This window comes from Vanellus vanellus, assembly GCF_965231255.1.
Source record: "Vanellus vanellus genome assembly, chromosome: 15".
NCBI lineage: Eukaryota > Metazoa > Chordata > Aves > Charadriiformes > Charadriidae > Vanellus > Vanellus vanellus.
Window position 1 is genome coordinate 466,764 of NC_138920.1, and position 24,272 is coordinate 491,035.

General features: G+C 42.8%; 1 protein-coding gene across 1 annotated transcript in view; it reads right to left on the reverse strand.

Moving 5' to 3' along the window:
- The window catches only part of RALGAPB (Ral GTPase activating protein non-catalytic subunit beta), a gene marked incomplete at its 5' end in the record, with an annotated part of 60,982 nt that overhangs the window by 23,859 nt on the left and 12,851 nt on the right, over positions 1-24,272 (reverse strand). The window contains 11 exons of the mRNA XM_082491356.1: positions 446-597; positions 2,673-2,855; positions 8,087-8,208; positions 10,230-10,362; positions 10,558-10,622; positions 13,273-13,420; positions 13,658-13,772; positions 14,929-15,096; positions 16,620-16,821; positions 22,938-23,154; positions 23,265-23,413. Coding sequence (XP_082347482.1) covers positions 446-597; positions 2,673-2,855; positions 8,087-8,208; positions 10,230-10,362; positions 10,558-10,622; positions 13,273-13,420; positions 13,658-13,772; positions 14,929-15,096; positions 16,620-16,821; positions 22,938-23,154; positions 23,265-23,413 — 1,654 coding nt within the window. The remainder of the gene's footprint in view (positions 1-445; positions 598-2,672; positions 2,856-8,086; positions 8,209-10,229; positions 10,363-10,557; positions 10,623-13,272; positions 13,421-13,657; positions 13,773-14,928; positions 15,097-16,619; positions 16,822-22,937; positions 23,155-23,264; positions 23,414-24,272) is intronic.

Sequence of the window (24,272 nt, forward strand, 5' to 3'; positions counted from 1 at the left end):
GTGCCTATCAGCTTCCCAAGCAGTGTGGGGTGGGGACGGCATGTCTTGCCAGGCTGAGGGTAAGGAGAAGGGGGAACAGAAAGACAGGATCAGTAGATCAAGGGGGAGATAGAGGAAACTGCTGTCTGCAGAGAGGACTGTCTCAGAACAGAACACCAGGGGCTGCAGGAGGGCTTGGGTTTCGCTCTCCAAGGAAGAGAGCAAGCAGGAAAGGAAGACAGCAATCACAGGGATCTTTTCTGTTGAACACCTGTAATGGGAGGGGGAAGACAGCTAAGGCACAGCACGGGACAACCCTGCCCAGAGAGCAGAACAGAGGGAGCTTCTGGATGACTTTTCAAATGCTCTTGCTGCATCACAGATCTCACCAGCTGAGAACGCCTAATTAAAATACTCTCAGATAACGCAATGCTAAACAGTAAACATGCTCTGCCAAATTACATACCACGTTAGCGTAGCTTCAGCAGCATCCTTCACTCTCATGGATGCAGGGTTAGGCTCCTTATCTCCTTTGTACTTGACCTCTTGTTCACTGCTTTTGGATTTACTTCCTGAAATGCCCAGCTCCACAATCTCCAGTACCTCTTTTAAACAATCCTAAAACACAAGAGGAACCACTTTAAAGCAGAAGCACTCTGATAAATGCCTCCAAGACCTCAGTGAAACGGTGACATACCATTGATCGTAATAAAGTACTGCTGGTAATATGAGCTCAGAAATAAAGGCAGAAGATTGTTCTAACAGACAGTGTTGGAATAAGGCCACATTTGCTATAGCAGGGACGTTTTCTTCATCTATAGATGTCTATTTATGTTTGTACTCTAATGGTAGAAAGTGCTCTGAAGGAATATACACACACAATATATTCCACTACATATGTACAAAATTGCCAAGAGGACTACTAAGAGTGCAATCGAAAAGTGTAAACATATTGAAAGAGACAATAAATGCATTTCTGAGACTCTGCTGAACTTAATTAAAAATTCTAAGTACATTAAGAATGAACTCATCTGGAAAACTACAAGAAATCCTTTTCCAAATCTTTCAACTACCAACAGCTTTTGTAAGTAAATTAGATATCGTGATATCTAATTCATCAAGAGAACAATAACAATATTCTAAGGTACATAAGCAAAGCTTCAACGAATCTATTACAGGAGAGGCCAACACTCAGTAGAACCGCAGGTATGACTCACAAGTGTTGCTCGTTACAAAATAATTTGCTGAAAATATTTTGAATGCTACAATAAAAGTTCAAATCTACAGAACAACAAGGAAAGTGTTCTCATGAATAAATAACTGGCTAAAATCTGAACACAAGTAAGCGGTCGGTTCTTACCGCCAGAGACCAAGCAGGGTTCTATGCCTTGGCCTGTGTCCTTCCTTACATCATAATTGATGTGGAAAAAGATGTGAGGAGGAAGATTAAAGTCTTCTGACAGAGCAAGCTTAACCAGCATTGAGATGCAAAGACTGGCCATGAAGAATTACAGAAGGAGTTTAGAGTGTCGGCTAGTAAAATAGCAGGTGAAATGCAAAGCAAATATAAGACGAGACACCTGGAAAATTGCAATTCTAATACCGGCCAAAGCAAGGAAAGGTTCCCCTCGGGCTCTCATAACTGAGGAATGAGCCACTAAGCATCCAGTATGTACTACACACAGTATGTAACACTACCTCGACATGCAGTGATAATTAAAATAAAAAAGGAACCTAATGAAAGGAAATAAAGCATTCTGCAACTGTATAAACCCAAGCTGTGCCTTATCCAGGGAAACCATCATGTCCTAGTCACCTACTGCCATGCCAGTATCCCAAAGTACACGCCGAAAGCATCTTTAAAGTTCTGCTTGTGGGTTTTCAATTTTCATTTTTTAAGAAATATACATATTTTATATATGCTATAGAATATATAAACAAAATATAAGATTTATTATAGTTTTATATAGGACAGACATGAAATATAATATTAATAAATACATATTAATATACATTCTATATAAAAATATAAAATATCAGCAAGCTGTCTCTGCAAGGAGACCAACAATGAAAATAGGCACTCAAATTTATTTATTTATTTTAACAGCAGGACAGAAGGCTGTTGGAAACACGCATCTTTCATTTCCTGCTCTTTTCAAGCTTCCCAAGCACATTCCATCTCGGATTGAGCTGTGCCTTGCTCAGTTTCTAGAAAACTGGTTTCTTGCTGAAACAAACTGATTATCAAAATATTAGCCTCAAAGGAATTCCATTAAGTCTAGAAAAAGCTTTAGTCAGGTAAGAGCTGAGAAACGAGAAGAGACATGGCTTTTAGTGAAGTTTATCTGCAGCAGGTAGCTATGCTGTATATACACCTTTAATTCCCTTATTTCCCTTTTCAGTTTCTGTTTTATCAGGTTTTCTTTTATCTTTTTACAGTTTCACAACGCAAGGAGAAAGATCAAGACATTCTTAGAAATATGAAAGGTAATTTTAAAGCCAAAAACATTCTTGGTGAATAAAGAGCAGAAATCAAAACTATTTTGCACGGAACCGAGTTCTGAAATTCCTAGTATAATTTTGAAAACTAAGAAAACCACATTGTTTTAAAGTATCAAGAACAGACGACAGGTCAGGCACGAAAGCCATTACAATTTAGAGTTCTCAAAATACAGAGACCCTTAGACCCTCACCTTCTCATCCAGCATGTCAGGGTGCTCCGTGAGCCAGACGCAGAGGCACTGGAAAGCTGCCACGATCATGGAGTGAAGGTCGCGGGAGTGGAGCGGGGCTGGGCGGCTGCACTGGTACACTATGTAGCTGCACACTGAACTAATAGCTCTCTTCCGATCAGAGGAATCCACCACCACTTTCACCTGTGTCAAGCAAGCAGGAGAGGATAAGAATTCCTCCACAAAAATCTTTCAGAGAAGAAACAGTTTTTAAAAGCATTTTTAAATGCTGTTTTAAAAAATAGGAATAAACGGTTGAGCTCTTTTGTGATTACAGCTTAAAAGCTATGGGTAAAAATATTTAACAGTGATGGATATTGAAACTTAAAAGTGCTGCATTGAGGCGCCACCACATTGCATGGCTTGGTTTCCAAGAGCAAGAGTGGTACCAATATGATTTGATAAGAAACTAATTACAAGCTGAATAAATTCATATTTGAAACTTATTTTCAGCAAATACCTTTCTCCTTCGGCTACAGCAACCCCTTCTGCATCTCTGAGAACTCACTCCCTTCCTCGGGGCTTCACTCTGCTCACGTAACTTTCCACCAGGCATATTTTGTCAGCACAGAAACTTTCACCAGTGAAAAAGGGATGGAAAACCCATTCTCAGACTATCAGACTGGCAAAAGCCACCATAACCTCTCCCCCAAAACCCCTCAGCTTCTCTCCCAACTTGGTTTCAGGGAGCAAGGCTCCAGACCAGAGGGTCAGTGAAGAGCCTTGGACACTTAGGCATGAGGACCTACATTATAAAACTAACTAAAGAACTGAATTTCTCTTCTCTTTTCTTCCCAACCTGTGACTTGGCACAGGAACAGCCAGTTAAAGATGGATTTAGTGTTGGAATGGCATGTTGGAATGGAAGGATACAGGCTCTTTAGGAAGGACGGGCAGGGGAGACAAGGAAGGCATCATCCTCTATGTCAATGACCAATTGGAGTGCATGGAGCTCCACCCGGGGATGGATGAGGAGCCCATCAAGAGCTTATGGGTCAGGATTAAAGGGAGGGCACAGACAGCTGATGTTACAGTGGGGGTCTGCTACAGGCAACCGGACCAGGAAGACTGAGCGGATGAGGCCCTCTCAGATAGGAGCAGCCTCACATTCACAAGCCCTGGTCCTCATGGGGGACTTCAACCACCCCAATATCTGTTGGAGGGACAACGCAGCAGGGCATAAGCAATCCAGGCGGTTCCTGGAATGCATTGATGATAACTTCCTTCTCCAAGTGACTGATGATCCTACGAGGAGAGGTGCCATGCTGGACCTTGTTCTCACCCACAGGGATGGGCTGGTGTGGAATGCCAAGCTCAAAGGCAGCCTTGGCTGCAGTGACTGTGAGATGGTGGAATTTGAGATCCTTAGGGCAGCAAGGAGGGCGCACAGTAAGCTTGCAACCCTGGACTTCAGGAGAGCAGACTTTGGTCTCTTCAGGGATCTGCTTAGCAGAGTGCCATGGGATAAAGCCCTGGAGGGAAGAGGGGTCCAGGAAAGCTGGCTAATATTCAAGGACCACCTCCTCCAAGCTCAGGAACGATGCATCCCAACAAAGAGGAAGTCAAGAAAAACATGCCAGGAGGCCCGCATGGTTGAACAAGGAGCTCGTGGACAATTTCAAACAGAAAAAGGAAGTCTACAGAGGGTGGCAGCAAGGACAGGTAGTCTGGGATGTACACAGAGAAATTGTCCGAACAGCCAGGGATCAGGTTAGGAAAGCTAAAGCCCAGACAGCTAAATCTGGCCAGGGACGCCAAGGGCAACAAGAAAAGCTTCTATAGGTATGTCAGTGACAAGAGGAAGACTAGGGAAAATGTGGGCCCTCTCCAGAAAGAAACAAGAAACCTGCTCACCCAAGATAGGGAGAAGGCTGAGGTACTCCACGACTTTTTTGCCTCAGTCTTCACTGGGAAGCGCTCTGGCCATACCGCCCAAGTCACAGAAGGCAAAGGCAGGGAGCGGGAGAATGAGGAACTGCCCACTGTAGGAGAAGACCAGGGTCAAGACCACCTGAGGAACCCGAAGGTGCACAAGTCCATGGGACCTGATGAGATTCCTCCATGGGTCCTGAAGGAACTGCCAGATGAAGCTGCCAGCCAATATCCATCATATTTGAGAACTTCTGGCTGTTCAGTCAAGTTCCCGCTGACTGGGAAAGGGGAAACATAACCCCCATTTTTAAAAAGGGGAAAAAAGGAGGACCTGGGGAACTGGTCAGTCTCACCTCTGTGCCCTGCAAGATCATGGAGCAGATCCTCCTGGAAAGTCTGCTAAGGCACATGGAAAATAAGGAGGTGATTGGTGACAACCAACATGGCTTCTCTAAGGGCAAATTATGCCTGACAAATTTGGTGGCCTTCTACGATGGGTTTACAGCATTGGTGGATAAGGGAAGAGCAACTGATGTCATCTATCTGGACTTGTGCAAGGCATTTGATGCTGTCCCACACAACATCCTGGTCTGTAAATTGGAGACACATGGATTTGACCAGTGGACTGCTCAGTGGATAAGTAATTGGCTGGATGGCTGCACTCAAAGAGTTGTGGCTCAATGTCTAAGCAGTGAGTCTAAGCTCAATTGTGGCTCAATGTCTAAGCAGTGTTCCTCAGGGAGCAGTATTGGGACGGGTACTATGTAACATCTGTGTTGGTGACATGGACAGTGGGATGGAGCGCACCCGCAGCAAGTCTGCCAACAACACTAAGCTGTGTGGAGCAGTCAACATGCTGGAGGGAAGGGATGCCATCCAGAGGGACCTGGACAGGCTCAAGAAGTGGGCCTGTGTGAACCTTGAACTTAAACAAGGTCAAGTGCAAGGCTGGGGCAACCTCAAGCACAAATCCAGGCTGGGCAGAGAATGGATTGAAAGCAGCCCTGAGGAGAAGGACTTGTGTGTGTTAGTTGATGAGGAGCTCAGTGTGACCCGGCAATGTGCGCTCACAGCCCAGAAAACCAACCCCATCCTGGGCTGCATCCCCAGCAGCGCGGCCAGCAGGGCGAGGGAGGGGATTCTGCTCCTCTGCTCCACTCTGGGGAGACCCCCCTGGCAGTGCTGCCTCCAGCTCTGTGGGTTCCAACATCAGAAGGACATGGACCTGTTGGGGCGGGACCAGAGGAGGCCACGAAGATGCTCTGAGGGCTGGAGCCCCTCTGCTGGGAGGACAGGCTGAGAGAGGTTGTTCAGCCTGGAGAAGAGAAGGCTCCAGGGAGACCTCAGGGACTGGAAGGGGCTCTAAAGGGGCTACAGGAGAGCTGGGGAGGGACTCTTCATCAGGGAGGGGAGCAACAGGACAAGGGGGAATGGTTTTAAACTGAAAGAGGGGAGATTTAGATGAAATATTAGGAAGAAATTCTTTACTGTGAGGGTGGTGAGGCACTGGCACAGGGTGCCCCGAGAAGCTGTGGCTGCCCCATCCCTGGAGGCGTTCAAGGCCAGGTTGGACGGGGCTTGGAGCAACCTGGTCTAGTGGAAGGTGTCCCTGCCCAGGTCAGGGGAGTTGGAACTAGATGATCTTTAATGTCCCTTCCAACTTGAACCACTCTGTGATTCTCTGATTTTTCTACTCTATAGCATTTGACCATGCCGTATAAAGCTTTACTCATTAAGCTGCACCCTTATCCAAGCAGGAAGGTGGATGGTCTTGCTGGTGACAACACCAGAGCCAGGCAGCTGTACCCCACAAAGTGGGGGGTGGCAATTCAGAGCCCTAGGATGAAGGCTGCATTTCCTTCAGAAGCATAATATCTACAGCAAATAGGGTACCCTCAAGATGAGCTTATGAAAAGCAGCATTGGTGAACCAATGCTCTTGCAGGAAATGGGATTTTTTAATTTACCAAGTCCCGCTAATAACCTGATGCTGAACAGACACAAGACAGGGCAGCCCCTAACCTGAGAAGGCCTTCTGGAATTGTCACCTCCAAAGGCAGAAGCAGAACCAGCTCTCTGCTCTGCAGTTATGCAGTAAGAGGTGACTTCTTTCTACCCTCTCTGTTACGAAGGGCAAAGATATCCAAGATGCCCCAGAGGAAGAATTACTTCAATTGCATGAGAATTATACAAAGATTACAATACTTAATGTTAACCTGGGTACATATTTGTAAAGATGGTATATTTTCACATCCCCATCTCATTGCAAGCCAAGAAAAAAAAAAAAAACAAACCAAAAAAACCACAACCACACACAGACACAAGTGCCCTGGCTTAACCACACAAGCTGCGGGAACCCCTGGTTCTGCATGACGCTCTACAAGACCCAATAACCATACATTAATTCATCGCAGAACACTTTCAAACGTATCCTTCAGCTCATGCTGCTATAGTAATGAAAAAAGCACCCAGCCCAACATGGCTCAGTGCTGACTCCACGCTCTAAAAAAATGCCTGAGACATGCGTATTTCAAAAGAGATCTGTCAAGTTCCCACAGGAATATGACAGGAAATGCTGAATTGTCACACCAGGTCATCGTGGCCGCTGTAAATACACTGGACTTTTGCTTAACAAACATCATGAAGTCCAGCCTGGGGACAAGTGCCCTCAAGCAGAAAAGGGCATTTTACTTCTCAACCAAAAAAGCCTCCCCCGCACCTAGTAGCTTTAGTTCAGTTTTTTGCTGTTGAATCAAGGACCGGTGTGCAGATAAAGCTCTGAAGAAGGTGACGCCTTCATATTAGAAAATCTCCACCATTTTCTAATCTCAGAAAACTACTTCCAAGATAAGATGGAAGGGGAAAAGCAGGTACACCACTTACAAAAAGGGCACTGAAATTGTTTAATACCCTGGCATATTTGCAATCTGCCAACTAACAGCAACAAATCCTCTTGTTTCTAAGTCTGGGTACGCAGTGAACACACAGACTGGCCACCCAGCCAAGCAAAGCTATGACACGGTGGGGTTCAATGGTGGGGTTGAAAACTAATGGCCCGAGCCCCTACACTGCCACTGGAAGCTTTTGAGTTTTTCCTCAACTGTGCAACCTTGTATGGCAGATGCCTCCTCCGTTGTGTAAAAAAACAAAACAAAACCCAAAACCAGACACACATGGGAATCCATGAGAAAGGCTAGGAGCCGTCCAGCAAGCTCAACAAAACCAGCCAGAGTCATACAATAGAGCTACATGTATCTGAAGAAGCCACCCTGAGCTTCACCTTCAGCCAACAGGCGTTTACAGGGCCCACATCGTTTGGGCGACAGAGCATTTACATTAGGAGAAGATGAAGTATGAAAGGAGTACTGGATTTTCTCATTGTCAGCAAATTTTCTGTTTGAACAACTCAGACACTGACATCTGTTTGGTGGCATGCCTTTCACCTAAACAGGACTATAACACCCTTTGAGAAGACGACAGAGCCCACCAAACTTCACCTCTCACCTTTGCCAGTCCAGACAGAAGCTCCAGTGCAGCCAGAGAGATACTCATGTCCTGTCTCCACTGGGAGTTGAGTCTTTGGGTTACCAGGTGAATGCTGCGTATCAGTAGTCCAGCTGCTGTATCTGTATTAAGAGCTAGGATATAACCCCAAAACCACATACCACAGGGAGGGAAAATAACTAAGCATTAGTGACAATAAGCAAAGCACAGGCACAAGCCAAAGCAGCCACAATACACACATAAAATAAAATCATACACAACCCATAATCTAGAAATTTGGTTGGTCGCTTTTGCACAGGCTGACTCCCTTACACACACCACCAGACATTAAGCTAGTCTGAATGTATCTGTATATCTCATTTTTTAATTTATTTCTTTAAAAAGACATTTTAGGTAATCCCAGCGCTGCTGCATTTCAGCAGCAAAACAGCCAACTTCAGGTTTTGCTGTTGTACTTAAATTGCTGAGTCTTGCAGACTCAGAAAAAATTAGGCATTGGTAATGTATATTAGACGCTAGCACTTGTACATTTAGGAGTCAGTAATGAACTAATAGAGCACGTATAACTTCAGGTATCTGGGCCAGAAGCTACCCATTCCTTCTATACCTAGTGTTTATCAAAAGTTGTACTAGTTAGATAAATATAGATAATGAAAGAATCGGTCCTGGAGAAAAAAAAAGATGCAATCGTTTCTAGACCTTTAATTTCCCTGAACCTCTAGCTTGAAATTAAAAATAGAAAAAGTTCTTAGTATCACTTGTTCTCATTTCAAAATATTAGGAACACAAATACTGTACATACTTGTTAAAAACAAAGTAGGCAAATTAATTGCAGAAACAAAAACTGCTAAATGACCAGTTAAAGAGACAGGAGGACTATGACAGCTAAGATGTATCCTTCCCAAAACTTAAATATCATATCTAACACTCAAGAGCTACGCACAATGTTACACCAGTAGCAGGTTCAAGTGTCTGCTACAGTTAAACAGTAAAAATAGACCACCTTGCTTTCAATTTTCTCATTTGAACCATCCAGTAGAAACATAGAAATTCTTTTCATAAATTTCTTACAACCTTACCTTCTGCATGTAGGAAATTTTAAAAAATCCAATAAAATGAATACATTAAAAATATCTTTGAAGTTATGTCATGGTTTAAAGACTTAATAAGTCAAATATTTAGAAGGCTTTTTTTTACCTTACAAATACGTTGTTTTTTTTTTTTTTTTTTTTTTTTACAAGCACTTTTCAATGAAAACCCATACGAATTAAACACACAATTCAAATAGCATGCTCAAAACTAGCACTTCAACAATTTCAAAGAAACAAACCCTTTAGGGAAAGCACCAGCATGTTTATATGAATCCCTAGAATATAGTAAAGTCTTTCCTGCTACTCTCCTTCCTCTCCTTAAAAAGCCCAGACGTTTTTGGTTGGCAAGAATGGTGTTGTCAATGTAAGCTACAATACAATGAAGGTCATCTGTTCTCACATTTACTTGGCCAACATCAGTTAAACCGATGAAGACAAAAGGACCTCGACATTCGGCCAGCTCACCACACACAGCTTTAGAAGAACATAGATTTTATTACCAAGGTTAAAAAATACACGGTACAAGACATAGCAAACTGAAGTTAATCACTAAATTCTCTTGTTATAACAAATGACACATCACAAGCATTCTGCTTACTTGCTCTATAAAAACCATGAGTCCCTCAAATGCTCTTTAAATACAGTTTAGGAAAAGGTGCTGCAAAACTCAGGTGAGCATTTGGAATGCTACAAAAATGAATGAAGCAGTCAATTTACATTTGGCTTACATTTATCCCATCACTGATCATGAAAACTAAGTGTCTTGAAAGCATAAGCTAAAGTAAAGCAGTTTGCAGACACCTTTTTCATGAGCTTTTTTAAAATTAAGAATAATTTTCAACTGTTAACAGAGTCCTTTAGTAGGATTAAAAGCCAACCACCGAAAGGGCACATATGAGCACAAACTGGCAATAAACAAAGGGGCTATCATCCATCCTGGGTTCAAAACACCCATGCGCATTAATGTATTAGCCAGAGCTAGGAACAGAAACAACCCAAACACAGCACCCTGGCAGATAGTGACAGGTTTTCTCCAGAAGAGCTATCCTTACCATAATCCCTCAGAAGGGCTTGTGCTGGCCTCTCACTATCTGGTGTCGTGGGCTCCGTACTGCCTCCGCTTGCAGTGCTAATGCCACTGTTAGTACGACTGTGGCTTTTGAAGAGGTTATTTTCTCCACCGTTCTGCAAATTGAAAGTCAGTTTTAAGCCATGAGAAGACTTTCCTGAGGAGATTTCCCTATACCAGAGGATGCTCTCAGATACAATGAAGAAAAGATGATCAAACCCCAAGATGCTAACTGAGCACCTTACAACAGCAGATAAAAGGGGTGACACATTCCTTCTGAAGTGGTAACTTCATAAACAAAAAACACTTACCGTTTCCATCTGACAGCCAATGGCTTCTAACAGTGCTGAATCTTGAACAATATTTAACATTGCACCTGAAGAATCAGACATAAGAAGGTAACTAAAGACCGCAGTAGAACATTCACTGCTAAAGTTTACAAAAAAGCACTGAAGGTCTAACATACAGGATCGCCATCCTGATTTATAAAACTCTTTATAAAGTTTTACAAGACACAGGATTTGCTTCAGGCTTAGCCATTTGAAGCAGATGAGAACTGAGAGCGAGAGTGCTTTCAGCTATTTTAAAAATGCTTTGAACATACGTTTTTCAAATTCCTCAGTTCAGAAGGATTTTGGTTTCACGGAAGGGCTGGAACCGTTCCTTGTCTCCCATCAGATTGTGCTCATTTAAAAATTCCGGTTACATTTAAGGCTATCTACTGATTCTGTGAATAAAATAACTGTATTTATTAGATAGCAGAGAGCTAAAAGGAGCTGTGGAGTCCAAAGCCACCTCAAGGGTTATACAGTGCTGGCCTTGGCTGGGGTCTTGCCTGGCACAGAGAGGTTCCCTTCCCCAGTTTGGCCATTAGGAGGCAAAAGGCAGTTGGTGACAGGCAAATAAAAACGTGTTCTCAAGTCTTCATGAACTACTAGTACTTCGTACTGGAAGACAGAGTGAATAACATCTAGTCCATTCAGCAACCCTTAAGATATCAGCACAAGGGACCATGTTTGTTCTCATACCGATCAGTGAAATGAACCTCCAAACCACTGTAACGCAGTTTTACTTTTATGAGGACATTTCTGCCCCTGCCCCTTTCAAAAAAAAAATAATTAAAAATCAAGGCTAATATTTGCATCACTGAGAATCTGTGGGTTTGCAGAGCAAATTAAAAATTGCCTTCTTTCAATTTGGCTAAAACATAAAACCAATTCCCTAAATCAGGAGGCCAGTTCACAACCAGAGGTGGGATACACCATAATACTCGCTACCTGGAAATCATCCCCAGACTCTCACTTTCTGTGCTTTGGTTTCCATCAGTGCCCAAAATACTGTATTGGAAAAGCTGAAGCTCTAAGTGCTCTAAGCCACCCCTACTGCACCCCAACTAGCCAGCAGGTAGTTGTCTCTTCTGGTTCAGGACGGGTAACTACGCACAAGCATAAGACATTGTTAAATTTAAATTGCGGATGCATTCCGGGTGCCTTAACGTGAACAGCCTGTTCCTGCTTGGCAGCATCACCCCCAGGCAACGAGGAAAGCAGCAGTAAGGACACGGACCTGTAACAGGCTGACACTGACACACTCACTGGTGTCAATTTTAATTTTTTGTCCTCTCCCCCACCCCCAGCAATGAATGTTTAGGAAAATTTAGGAAAACACCACTCTCTGTCACACACTTAGTGAGCAGCTGGAAACAAACACTGATTTTGTTGAGAATCTGGTGTGAGAAACTCTGGCTAAACTAGAGATTCATGAACCCTCTCCAACCAAAACCAGCAGGAAATAACTTCACATACGGAAACAGGATGTAACAACAAGAATACAGAGGAGATGGACTGGCATGGACTATCATGGAAATAGTCATGGTAAAAAACCACTCAAGGCGGAGCATCTACCCGGCCAGATGCAAACAGCAACTGGCAGTGGAGGGGTACAGAAGCACAAGGGTGGGACTTAACAGAGCATCACCCTGTGGTTCTGGAGGTGGCACAACTCTGCGGTGCCGACACTCTGTGGGTCTCACTTAGAGGATCACTTTGAAACCATAAATACCCTCATCCCTTCACCAGCATTGGTTGCAAATCATTCTTTCGAATTATTCTCCTCTTGTCTTCCACTAGTAAAGAACCACTGTGAGGAAACATCCCAAAAGCCTCTGCAGACTGGATTTCTTTCCCTTCACTTCATTGCTCGGGCCATTTTCCTGCCCTCCCCGATTAATCAGGTAGGTTCCTGTCGCCCAGAACAAGGTAGACACCTCCCACCACAGTGCGAGTCAGACAAAAGGAAAGCGGTATCGTAATCACTGAAGGATGAGAACACTAATGTGGAAAAAGGCACTTCTAAACAGAGAAAATAAGGAGAGAGGGAGAATAAGAGGCAAGTACATTTTTTACTTGTCTGAAAATATATTTGACAGCTTATGCGCTATTCAAGTTTTCAGCTTCTACTTACTTCCTGAGTATTCAGAGTAATGTTAATACCCTCATTACCTCAAAGAACAGCTTGTTGCCAAACCGCAGTGCATCTCCAGACTCTATTCCAAAGCTTTTGTCTGAGGATTTACACAGCGCTAAACAAATGTCATCTGTATTTCGCCAGTGCTGGATCACCAGTCACCCCGTATTTCAATTTGTTTCTAGGCTTAATCATGCAAAAAAAAAAAAGTGCTCCCTGTAACCCATTAGTCAAGAATCCTTCCCAATATTAAAACAATGTTTTTTCTTATTTCCATTCCTAGTTATGACTGCCTTTTCCTGCTAGAATGTGCTTTACTTCCACCTCTACTTTTCAAGTGTCTTTCCACATTTGTAAAAAGATAGAGATTATTCTAACAAAAATGTGAGGCTTTTCAAAATGTTTTCATAGTATGATGGAGACTGTATGGATGACAAACTGCCAGGAGTTTCATCATTTTTCTTGCAAAGCAACACACTACCAATAACCCTTATTATTCCAGGACAGATTAAGACAGACACTTCTATAACACAGTTAATAAATTAAAAAGTTGAAATAACCTAGTATCATTTGAGTGTTGTTGGGATCTGTTTCCGTTTGCAAAGCTCCTATAAGTATATTCACAAGCCTCAGCTTCAAGGAAAGGAAGGTTACTGGCTTGTCATACGTTGAGCTGTCATCATTGCTGAATTTCCCTTCCAGGACAACCTGAAGAAAAGATACATTTATTTCAGTATCAATTAGTGATCACACCAACATGGCACCAGTTTCAAAAGTCGATATCCACAGCACACATTGCTACTGACAACTCGTAATACAGTCCTGCCGTCACAGACTCACTACCGGAGTTTGAGCTAAACACAACACCAAATACAACCCACAAGTCACCCAAATCCCACTCCAAAACCACCAGGAAAACAAGAACGGAAATGCAAAACAAAGTACCTCAGACTTTATGGTTCCAAAATGATGAGGGAGAGGCAACAGAGACAGTAAGATGTTAATCGAAGCTCTTCTTAGCTCTGTGGGGTTTACATAGATTTTAAACTTTGAGAGTTCTCTGCAAATCAAAGCATCATACAGTTAATCAACTTTTCACAGGAATTTGGAGCCAAATTTAATTAAGTCAAAATTAAATATACAGCCACCCAGTGGTCTTAAATAATTTGCAGTATACAACATAGCTGTTTCTTTCTAGGCTTTTTTTTTTTTCTTAAAAAAAAAAAACAAAACAAACAAAAAAAAAAAAAAAAACAAAAAAACCCACACCAAACAAAAAACCCCACAGCAGCAATAACACAATGAATTCATGCAGGAATCACTGGCCAAGGATTCTGCACCCCGCATAAAAGCAATGAGCTGATGAAAGTATTCTTCATACACTGTATTTTCAAAGCAGGAAGATTCGGTCATGAGCCTCTGGTGGCTTATTACAACTCAAACCCACCCAGGGTTGTCAGAGCCCCGCAGGATATGCTCCTGCGCACAGTGCATAAAACACAAGCTGCTTAGCGAATAGATCAACTTTTCTCAGTAGCCACCAGCAAATTATTCTACTTATAAGACCTATTCAAAAGCAGCAGTGGCTCAGATTTAAGCCCAGAAGATAAATAATATTTTACGCATAAATTCAAAATGCAATGCAGTACCAAGACATAACACACACATTGAAGAAGGCGTGCACATTAAATGCCTTATATTACTTAGCAAAACATCCAGAAATCTATAAAGCTCTGACAAGTGAGGCTCTATCTTCTGGCTTAAGAACCTACTCCAATTTCACCAGCCTAAATTATCAATTTTCCTATTTAATGATGTGTAAGATTACTCTCTTAATGAATCCACGGCAGCAACAGCCACTAATGAATACCCTGTGAAATTTTACTTAAAAATCAGTACGCTTTCAATATATTTGAGCTAAATCACTCCTTTTCCATTTTCTTACAGATGCTGCTTTCCATCAATGAATATGTAGATACACAACTCGCATATTTTATTTAAAACAAGCACTATTATTGCTTTAAAGAAAATTGCATTAAATAAAATTGAAAATTAGAACTTATGAAGTGCCGCTAGTATGACCGTCAAATACATACACACTATGGGGCCCACATTACAGAATTCCTTCAGTGAAAACTACTCAGGAATGACAAAAACCTCAGAAGATAAACACCTCCCCACATTTCTGATTATTTAATAGGGAAATAGCAGTTTACCTGTCAGGTAAAATAGTTTCAAGAGCCGAAATGAAATAAGGAACCACGACGTCAATCCCTTTCAGGTCACAGCAGAACAAAGGAGGGGAGTTTAGAATAACACTGGCAAGAACGGGGTGGCAAACGAAATCTGCTATCTGCAAACCCTGAATTAAAAGCATGTAAAATCTGACAAAGAAAGATAAGATTAAATTATTTGCACATAAAAAGCATCAGCATCCCACACGAACATGAATGTGCAGCCACTATTTGATCTTTTCTAAGATCAAAATCAGTTTCAAAATCAGAGCTAGGAAACGTTTATATGAGCGTGTTCCCCCCAAGTTACTTTAGCCCAGGCGAACACACCTAACCAGCTTCAGAAAAACAACCCTCACCAGTCACAGGTATTTCACGTGAAAAGCCAGTGCAGCACAGTTTTATTGAACCCTCTGCCTTGTAGGAACCCCGGGACGGGGAGCTGTGCAGAGACAGCCGCAGTGGTTACCAACAGCACTGGGATCGCGTGCCCTCCCACCGCTCCCTTCCCCACGCAAGGATGGCAGCGAGACCTTGATTTTAACTCCCCAGCGCAAGAAAAATAGTGTGAAAATTTTTTTTTTGGGGGGGAGGGGGCGAGGGGCGGCCGTGGAGGGTGGGCAGGGGACGACAGGAACAGAACAGGCCACGTTGATCAGCATTTTGGAAAATGAGACCAAATATGACCATTCTAACCAGTTCAAATGAAAAAGCAGCAGGGCAGGAACCTAGCTGGCCATCATCCTAAAGCAGTTAGTTTCCTTTGCAGTTTCTTGTTAGAGAATACTTATGCCCCCTTGATTTTTTTTTTTTTTTTTTTTTTTTTTTTTTATAAGGTTTGCAAACACAGAGGAATCAGAGGAATCTCATTGACTGGGTTAAGAGACACAAAAACTCTCTACACACAAAACGTGACAACATGCAAGAAAAAATAGTTCAGTCTTCCAGGAAGTTTTGATGCCACCTGGGACAAAAGTTACTCAAGATTTAAAGTTGATTCTCTGCCTCCAGCCTTTGTTATTGCACTTTTTAACAAAAATTTTGGAAAAAAGGTACACTAGGATAAGGCAAGATTGACTGATTGTATTAGAAACACATCTGAAGACAGAGGTAGTTCTGAACACAACTATTTTAAGTTATGGAATATTAGTTCATTTCTGTATTTAAAGGAAAAAAAAAAAAAAAAAAAACAACACCACAAAACACAAAACCAACCACGACCACAAACACATTCCATCCCAATGTTGTGGTGTTTGACAACATAAGACCCTTCATGGTCTAATAAAGTGTACAAACGCTTACTTCTGCACACTTTATTTTTTCCATCTGAACAATATTCAGTGATAAAATAAAAAAAAAAAAGCAACACCCAAAAATACAAGAGGAAAGAAAGTATCCAAAAGACAATGTTCCTTCCAGCTGGGAGGCATTTTAAGGGACTTCCCTTCAACTGGAACTTGATGAAAACCCAATGAAAACCAGCATGACGAGAAGACAAACAGAAATCACTACTCGGTTTAGCCGTGGATCCCCACCTACAGCACCTGACCAGGCTAACTGGGTTTTTTTGAACTGGCAACACAGGCTTCAGACAGCAACTGCATGGTATTCCCTGTGAGTTAATTTCCACCATAAAGTTATACCAATAAAGCAACTGGAAGAGAGGTTAGTACCGGGATAGGTAAGCTGGTAATATTTCCTCCCCAGTCTTCTTGCTACAAAATATCCTACACAGTGTCCCGCACGCCTCTGCCCTTCCCGCTTCGTAGTTGTCCGGGAATTCACTGGCATCAAACATGGGGTTGGAAGCCATTGTGTCTGTGGACATTTGTGATCCTTTCCGGCGAAACTCCACGCTAGCTTGAGTTGCTATAGCTGGGAAGAGAAAAAACAGCGTTTCACTGTGTGTGTTAACATATATAATAGGCTCATGGGATCCTGGACACAAAGATCAAGTCAAATTTAGTAGTTATGAAGCTGTCAGTTCACTATATTTGAGTCAGTGCCTCTGTTTAGGAAGTACTTGGGGGTGTAACTAGCTTTTTTCTTTATAAGGATGACAACAACTGACCTTCATATTCTAGAGCCTGTCCCAACTTTCTGCTGGGAAGCGCACGCTTATACCCAGTCTCAGCTTCCTACCCTCTCTGGAGGACAAGGGTCTTCCCTCACCTAGTTCTCATCTCCAGAAAAGTGAAGTTCCGCCTTGCCTCGCTGCCTTATAATACCAAAAAACATTTAAACGTTGCCATTACTGTGACCTACAAGCAAGTGCTTACTTTTCAGCTGGCCAACTAACCTCTTACGCTGCCCTGAACACCAAGCAGCTTTGCTCCAAATTTGTTGTATAAACATATGTACTAAAATAAATAATCAAAAAATTCTAAGTACCCATATCAGAAAGAGCAGTTTGCTGAAACCCACTCTCCCGATCTAGTCCCTCTCTACTCCCATAACGACTGAAATTGCCAAATACGTTTGAGGTTAGACAGCCTCCAGACAGCAGCTACCAGGGAGGCTGGCCTCTCCTCCTCCCCGTCCCACAATACGCTCCACAAAAGCCTCTCGGGAGCCCGCTGTTACCAAAGTGGGACAAGGTTCTGCCGAGCTTTGTGCTCCCACCCTGCAGGACAGTTCTGCCAGTCCAAGCCAGTTCAATTCGTGCCTTTCTAGGGAGATTTCTGGTCCCCCTTCCACACATCAGTATCACCCCCATGCGATGCGGGAGGATACCCGCTTTGCTGGCTTCATCCTTTCTTGCAGGATGGCAAGCAAGAAAAGCTACGCTGCTCTCAGCGTTTTCTGTTTTTCTTTTTTTTTTTTCTTGGACAACTTCACTCTTGCATTGCTAATGGCAGAAAGAGCACCTTCCTTCTTATTTTTACCTAAGGCTATATTGATTTTCAGAACTTTTATAAGCTACAAAACCAAACAACAGATCATGTGTGCTCCTAACAGGATCACACTGATAAAGTTCTACCAGTACCAGAGAACTTCCACTACCTCAAGCCTGGGACACCGAGTACATCAGGTTCACAATCAGTCCTGCAAACAAAGGCCCATTAACACTTCGACAGTTGGAATACTTGTTAATTTATGGATAGTTATTTTGTTTTGGGTTTGTTTTTTTTTTTTAAAGGAAACACCCTTAATGTCAAGTGCCTGCTCTTAATTTTTTTTGTCTTTAAATTCGTTGTTTAAAGTACCTTACAAATTTTCATTACATAAGTAGTAAATAAGCACAAATCTTTATGCATCTTCCCATGAGCCGTTTTTTGTCCTAAATAAGCTACCCAGCAATATATTGTAGTAGGAAAAAAACACTACATGCACAATGCATACAAATCAAACACTAGGTCTGTAAAATAAGCTTTAAGTAAAAAAAACATGGTTAGTGCAAAGTCCTGAAACTCATGACATGATCACAGACTAAAGTACAGAAAAGATGGGACTGATTCAGGCAGATTAATTTGCTTTTGCCAACAATCCTCCCCATTCAAAACCACACACAAAAAAATTACTTGTCTTTTTCAAGTAAAAGTGCAAAAGCTACAAGAGACAATGAGAATGAATTTACAAATAAAATATGGGATTATGGAAAAAGAAAAGCATGACCGCAATTAAGGAAAAGCTACTGGTTCCTACTTACAAGATTTATAAGAAAGAAGAATTTGGATAAAAGATGCTGCAAGATAATAGAAATAAAATGGAAACAAATCAAAGGACAGCAGTAGTTATAAAATACTTTTAAGATGGTGAAATCGTAATATAAGTTAAGAAGCTTTTAGCTTTTTAAAAAAGTAGATTAAAAGCTTTATGATATAGCAAGCTCGTTAAACACATAGGAAATTGCCATTCAGGTCCAAAATTATGGTTTTGAAAGTACCATGCAAAACAATGAACAAAAAGTTACAAGATACTAATAAGATTTAGAGCTGTTCATATCGGTGTACATCTGTTCTTTAAGTGGGTGCATTAACCCTTCCCAGCTCAAGTACGTTTCCCTGTGTTGCGCCGTAGCTGGAGTACACACGAGGCTGCCCCAAGGCTTCTGTCACTTGGGGTAGGTCTTGTAGGGCAAAGGTTACTTACCTGCACAGTCTCCTCACAGCACCACTCCCGCTTCCAACCACGAGTTCCTGACGGTATTACAGCTCCATCTTCCCTAAGCCAAGGTGCTAACAACCAGTATACCCAGGCATGCCTCCCCCACCGCCTCAATCAACAATCTTTCAAAGCAGAAATAAGAGGCAGAACGCTACCAGAAATATCAACATCTCAAAAACCTTCTCCACAGAAAGAAGAGAAGAAACACTCCAGTAGCCAGGCACCAGGAGAGAACGCCACCACCTCGTTAGAGCTGCTTCTTTGAATGCACAGGGTCAGAGCAAGACCTGTGACCAAGCCCCTCAAACACTCAAGATGTCCCTAAACAGAGCTTCTTACAGTTTGCTCCTAGATGCCCAGAAACATTCTTTGTGACATTAATATTAATGACAGTAGGGCCAGAAGAGATGAGGGTAAAACTATACCCCGAGACCAGGGCCAGGCCAGATGGGGCTTTGAGCAACCTGGTCTAGTGGGAGGTGTCCTTGCCCATGGCGGGGGGGTGGAACGAGATGATCTTTAAGGTCCCTTCCAACCCAAACCATTCTAGGACTGCTCCACTGCCAACAGCACCTGCGCGATACCACCAACCTGCCTAGGTAAGACTTCTTCAGCTGCTATAAAACACAGCTGGCAGGCTTGTGACTGTCTTCTTTAGGGACAAGGATTAAGAATGAGCCCATCAGATTGGAAGATTCAGTTATTGAAATGCTGGCACAAGGTATTCATGAGTTTCTACTGGCTCTCAAGTTGTTGAGGATAGCAACTCGCAGAGGCATGCACCACACAGCCAAGCTTGTCTAACTGAAACATGTCCTGCCAATGAAACGACTTCCCTTCTGGAGGCTAAAGAGTTAAAGAAATAAGATACGCGAGGCTCCGGGACAAGGAGAAAAGACTTGTGCTGTGAGATGGGAGAAGGACTATTCAATAGCCCAAGTGAATCAGGTTTGTTTGTAAGAACTGAACTAAATTCTTGAACTAGAATTTGAGAACTGTAGCTCACCCACAGGGTTACTCATTAGGCACTCACATTTAGCTCATGAATACACTTTAGTCATGTCATGTGGATTCTCACTGAGAATTTGTCACATGGCAGAAGAGGAATAAGAAACATGCACTAGAAAATGCAGCGTTCCAGAAAGGTGTCCCAGGGCAGGGGATGTCTCTGCAGAACCAAGGAGCAGTCTGTACCAAGATATTTCACCTCTTTCAGAGTGGTCCTCAGTCCTCCAGTCAGCAACCAAACAGAGAAATCCTATCAGGGAGCTATGACAGAAGAAATTCTTAACTGCATGGCATTGAAACAGACTGAACATTAGAAGGGTTTAAAGCTGCTGAGATATTACACAGTTGCTGTCCTAGACCTAAAAGAAAAACAGTGCGTGTGGGCCTGCGGAAGACACCACTACACAGCAAAGCTGATTTTAAGTGCAGACACCTCCCAATCATAAACTATTTAAAGCATCCATAAAAATAATAGTGCTTTGTGAAGCTAGTGCAAGAGATTATCAACAGCAGCAGCAAACATGGGAAGAGTGTTCAAGCTAGTGACAAAAGCATTACCGTACTCGGTTACGGAGGACAGCAGATGGACCATGACATACAGGTATAGCCAACCTGCAGCCAAAAAGCAGATTTATTTTCGTCCTTTTTCTTAAGGGTAGGGGTTGTGGCAGCTAACTGTCCTTTCTGTGCTGCCCTCTTTCTTCAAGCCACACCTGTATTGGGCAGCATGAGCAGAGGCGGGTGGGTGGGCACAGCCTGCAGAACTGACTATTACTGTGTGATGGAGAGGGACCACAGTACAACCCTCCTGGCCCACCTCACCTGTCCAGCACAGCACCTCCTGCCTTACGCTGTTCCAGGAGGAAAAGACTTCACCTGGAGGCATCCAGACTCACAGATTAGACTCCCGGAACAGACACTTTTCAATTTGGACTTAAACCTGATTTAAAAGACACTGATGCCTCAAATCAACAGAAACTGCAGGACCCTCGCCCTTCACAAGTCTTGCTGCATTTCCCCACCTAAAGCAGAGGCTGAGCGAGATGATATATCCAAAAGGCTAAATCAGGCAATCAGACTTTGGTGCCCCTCTACAGAGTTTCAGCAGTATGGGTCCATTTTCAGGTCATCGCCACAGCATTGCCGTGACCAGTACTTTATACAGCAGTAACAACACACCCGGCACCCTGGAAAGGCAGCAAACGCTTGACTAAATTCTGTTAGTTAGTTCTGCCTTCCAAATCTCGAGAAAAGCAGGACAGCTTTTCTGTCAAAAAAAAAAAAAACAGCCGGTTTTCTGGGTCTCCACCAACATAATTCTCTCCGATCCACTGCTGCTAATGAACGGCAGAACACGTGACATGCTAAGACTGGTCTCACTAGGGACAGGTCTGAAGAGCGCGGAGCAGGAACAGAATCCAGTGATTTCCAAATAGTTGTTTCTAGTTTTCACGAAGCCAGTAAGTCCACCCACAAGGCTAGCAATATGAAGATTTCCTTAGTGCTGTTAGGCAACTTAAGACATTGCATGTATGAATAGAAGGCCCTGGAACCCCTTCAAGGAAGTCAATCATTGTGATTTTGGATGACTGTGTACTTCTGCTAGAATCACAACACCTCTGTTTACAGCTGACACTGTTGCATAAGCAGCATCTCAGCTGACATCCTTTTCAGGTTAAGCACTTCATCAAAATTGCTCAAGATACAGGTGAGGTCAAAATTAAAGTGATCCCATCAATCTGAAAAGCATTAAATACAGAAATACGCTAGCTGCATATGCAACTGAACACACCCTCAAATTATGCCTCACTCCTTCCTCAGCTCAGCAATTTCTCCAGTAATGTGTCACGGGCCTTTTGCAGAGGGACTTGAACCTCCTACGACAGGAATCCATGACTGAACGCTTCCAAAAACCATGTGCTGCATACCTGAAAATATCTTTAACAGATCCCAAATCCTAAAGCCACCACCCGCGCACAGGGATTTGTGACACAACAAACAAGGAAGATAATCAGTTTAACCACTGCCATCAAGTCCCACTATAAACCCAACTTGCTACAACAAACCTCTTCCTCCTATTTTTCTTACTTAGGCCAGTGAGCTCCTGATAGATGAAACTCTTGGAAGAGTTTAGCAGACATTCAGAATACCACACAAAGAACAGGAAAAATGCAAGGAGTGAGAAAGTTTATTCTTTTCTGAATATTATCACCAAAAGGAAAATTAGTGCTAAAAAGCCTCTCTGAGCAGCGCACTAATTCTGCTATCGTGTCTCAAAACATCTAACCTCTAAAGCTGAGCAAAGCCTAGGAGACAAAACACATGGAGCAGTTAAGGACTGAAGACAACCGAGGTATCAAGCCATACATGGAAACACGTAGCAACCGTCTCTGAAAGGCAGCAACTTCACTTGCTATTTTAAGGACTTCTGTTTTCATAACACTCTCCAAAAACAAGGAGAAGTACCACTTTGTGCAGCATCTGGAGTGATGTTTGACAATTTTTCAAACATGAAAGAGTCACTATAAAAAGTTGCTGTTACTCAGAGATACTCAAGCAGATTTCAAATTAGGAAGGGGACTCTTTTATCACATTATTTCCTTCACTTAATGAAATTTTCCCCACTAGCATAATTGGGACTGCCATGCTTGTTAGAGCAAGGGAATGTTTAATAGCAAAAAGTGATTTTGTTTTAAATTTCAAAGCCTCCAAACACCCGCTCAGCTAATAACAGGTGCTGGCTCAGCTGGGAGGGGTTAACCACAATACAGCACTTCAGATTTTGGTTTTTTGATTATGCATATGTTAATCTTGCAGGTAGGAAATGTCAATAAAACAAGGAAAAAAGTGTACGCATATTTTTCAGTAATATTTACCAGTCATGCTGCTGTCTCTGTTTATTCCATTATGAAGTTTACAGTGAACAAATGCTGCGTCAAATAACCACGATCCAAAGAGGTTCAAGATGCTGTTAACCTTTGGCCTGCGAGGAGCTGGTAGTGGCCGTGGCTCAGAATTTGTCTGGTTTGGGCTAGAGAGTGGAGAAGTAGAGGAGGGTTGGTGCTGCACTTTTGACGTATGTGCAGTCGTTACCTATTTGAACAGAAGAACAGATCAGTGCCCAGAATCAAGGAAATTACTTTCCTTGGTTAGAGGAAGTATCAAAAGGGTCAGCTACTTTAGTACAGAAGATGAAATCTTACAGTGCTGGTTTTCATTGTTGCTTTATTCACAGTCACTGCCCGATGCCTTCGGTTATGGGGTGGAGTGGTGTTGATAGCAGTGTTCTGGGGCATGCTCAGCCTGTTTACTGGCGTGGGTGGTGCGCTGTCTGACCGGGGTCGTGAAATGCCTGTAGATCAAGAAATAAAGCAAGTTTTCAGCAAGAATTCCATAGGATCATACTCAGCAGCCCAGTTAGTGAGCATCTGGGCCTCCTGTAAATAGACTTGCTTCCCCCTCTCCCCCCAAACCAGCAGTAGGAAGAAAAACATCTTTCCCCTTTTACTATTAGCAGAAATAAGTGCACAAGCCAAAGAAAACCCTGCTTAACACTAGATAAACGAATCATTAAAAAACCACCAGAGAGCTCCACACCTTAAGAACATGGGAAACAGCACACGGGAGGACCAAGCCTAGAAGCAGGCGAGGGAAGGGGACACGGTTCACTCGCCAAAGCCCATGTAACAGCTCGCTCCTACCAAAACTCAGATGCCTCTCGCCGTTGCCTGCCCTTCTCAACTGTGCCTCCCCCGGCCCATTCCGAGACACCTCTAAGACGCCTGACCCCTCAAAGCCAACTTCGCTCACTAAAGTAAGACGAAGCCCACCCCCCCATGCAGTTTTCTGCTGTTCTCGTGAGCTGAATCAGCTTGCTGATCAGTCAAGAGATGGGATAAGAAAGCGGAGCAAGCTATAGCTTTTCTGGCCGCCGCAGGACATCAGATCAGTCTTTACTCAGCTTCAGGGAAATACTCGTGGTATATAAAGCTGCTCTTCCCAGTCAGAACCATAAGCAAATACCCCTCTGCAAAACTTGAGGTGACAAACACCACTTCTTTCCCATTTTAATGAATACCACCACCCTCACACCCTATTTGAAAAATTAAGTGTGGAATTGCAGTGTGCTTGAAGATTTGACACAGATTTTTTTGACCATGTTAAAGCACCCAAGTACTTTTTGTAACACATTACCCAACAACTAACTCCTG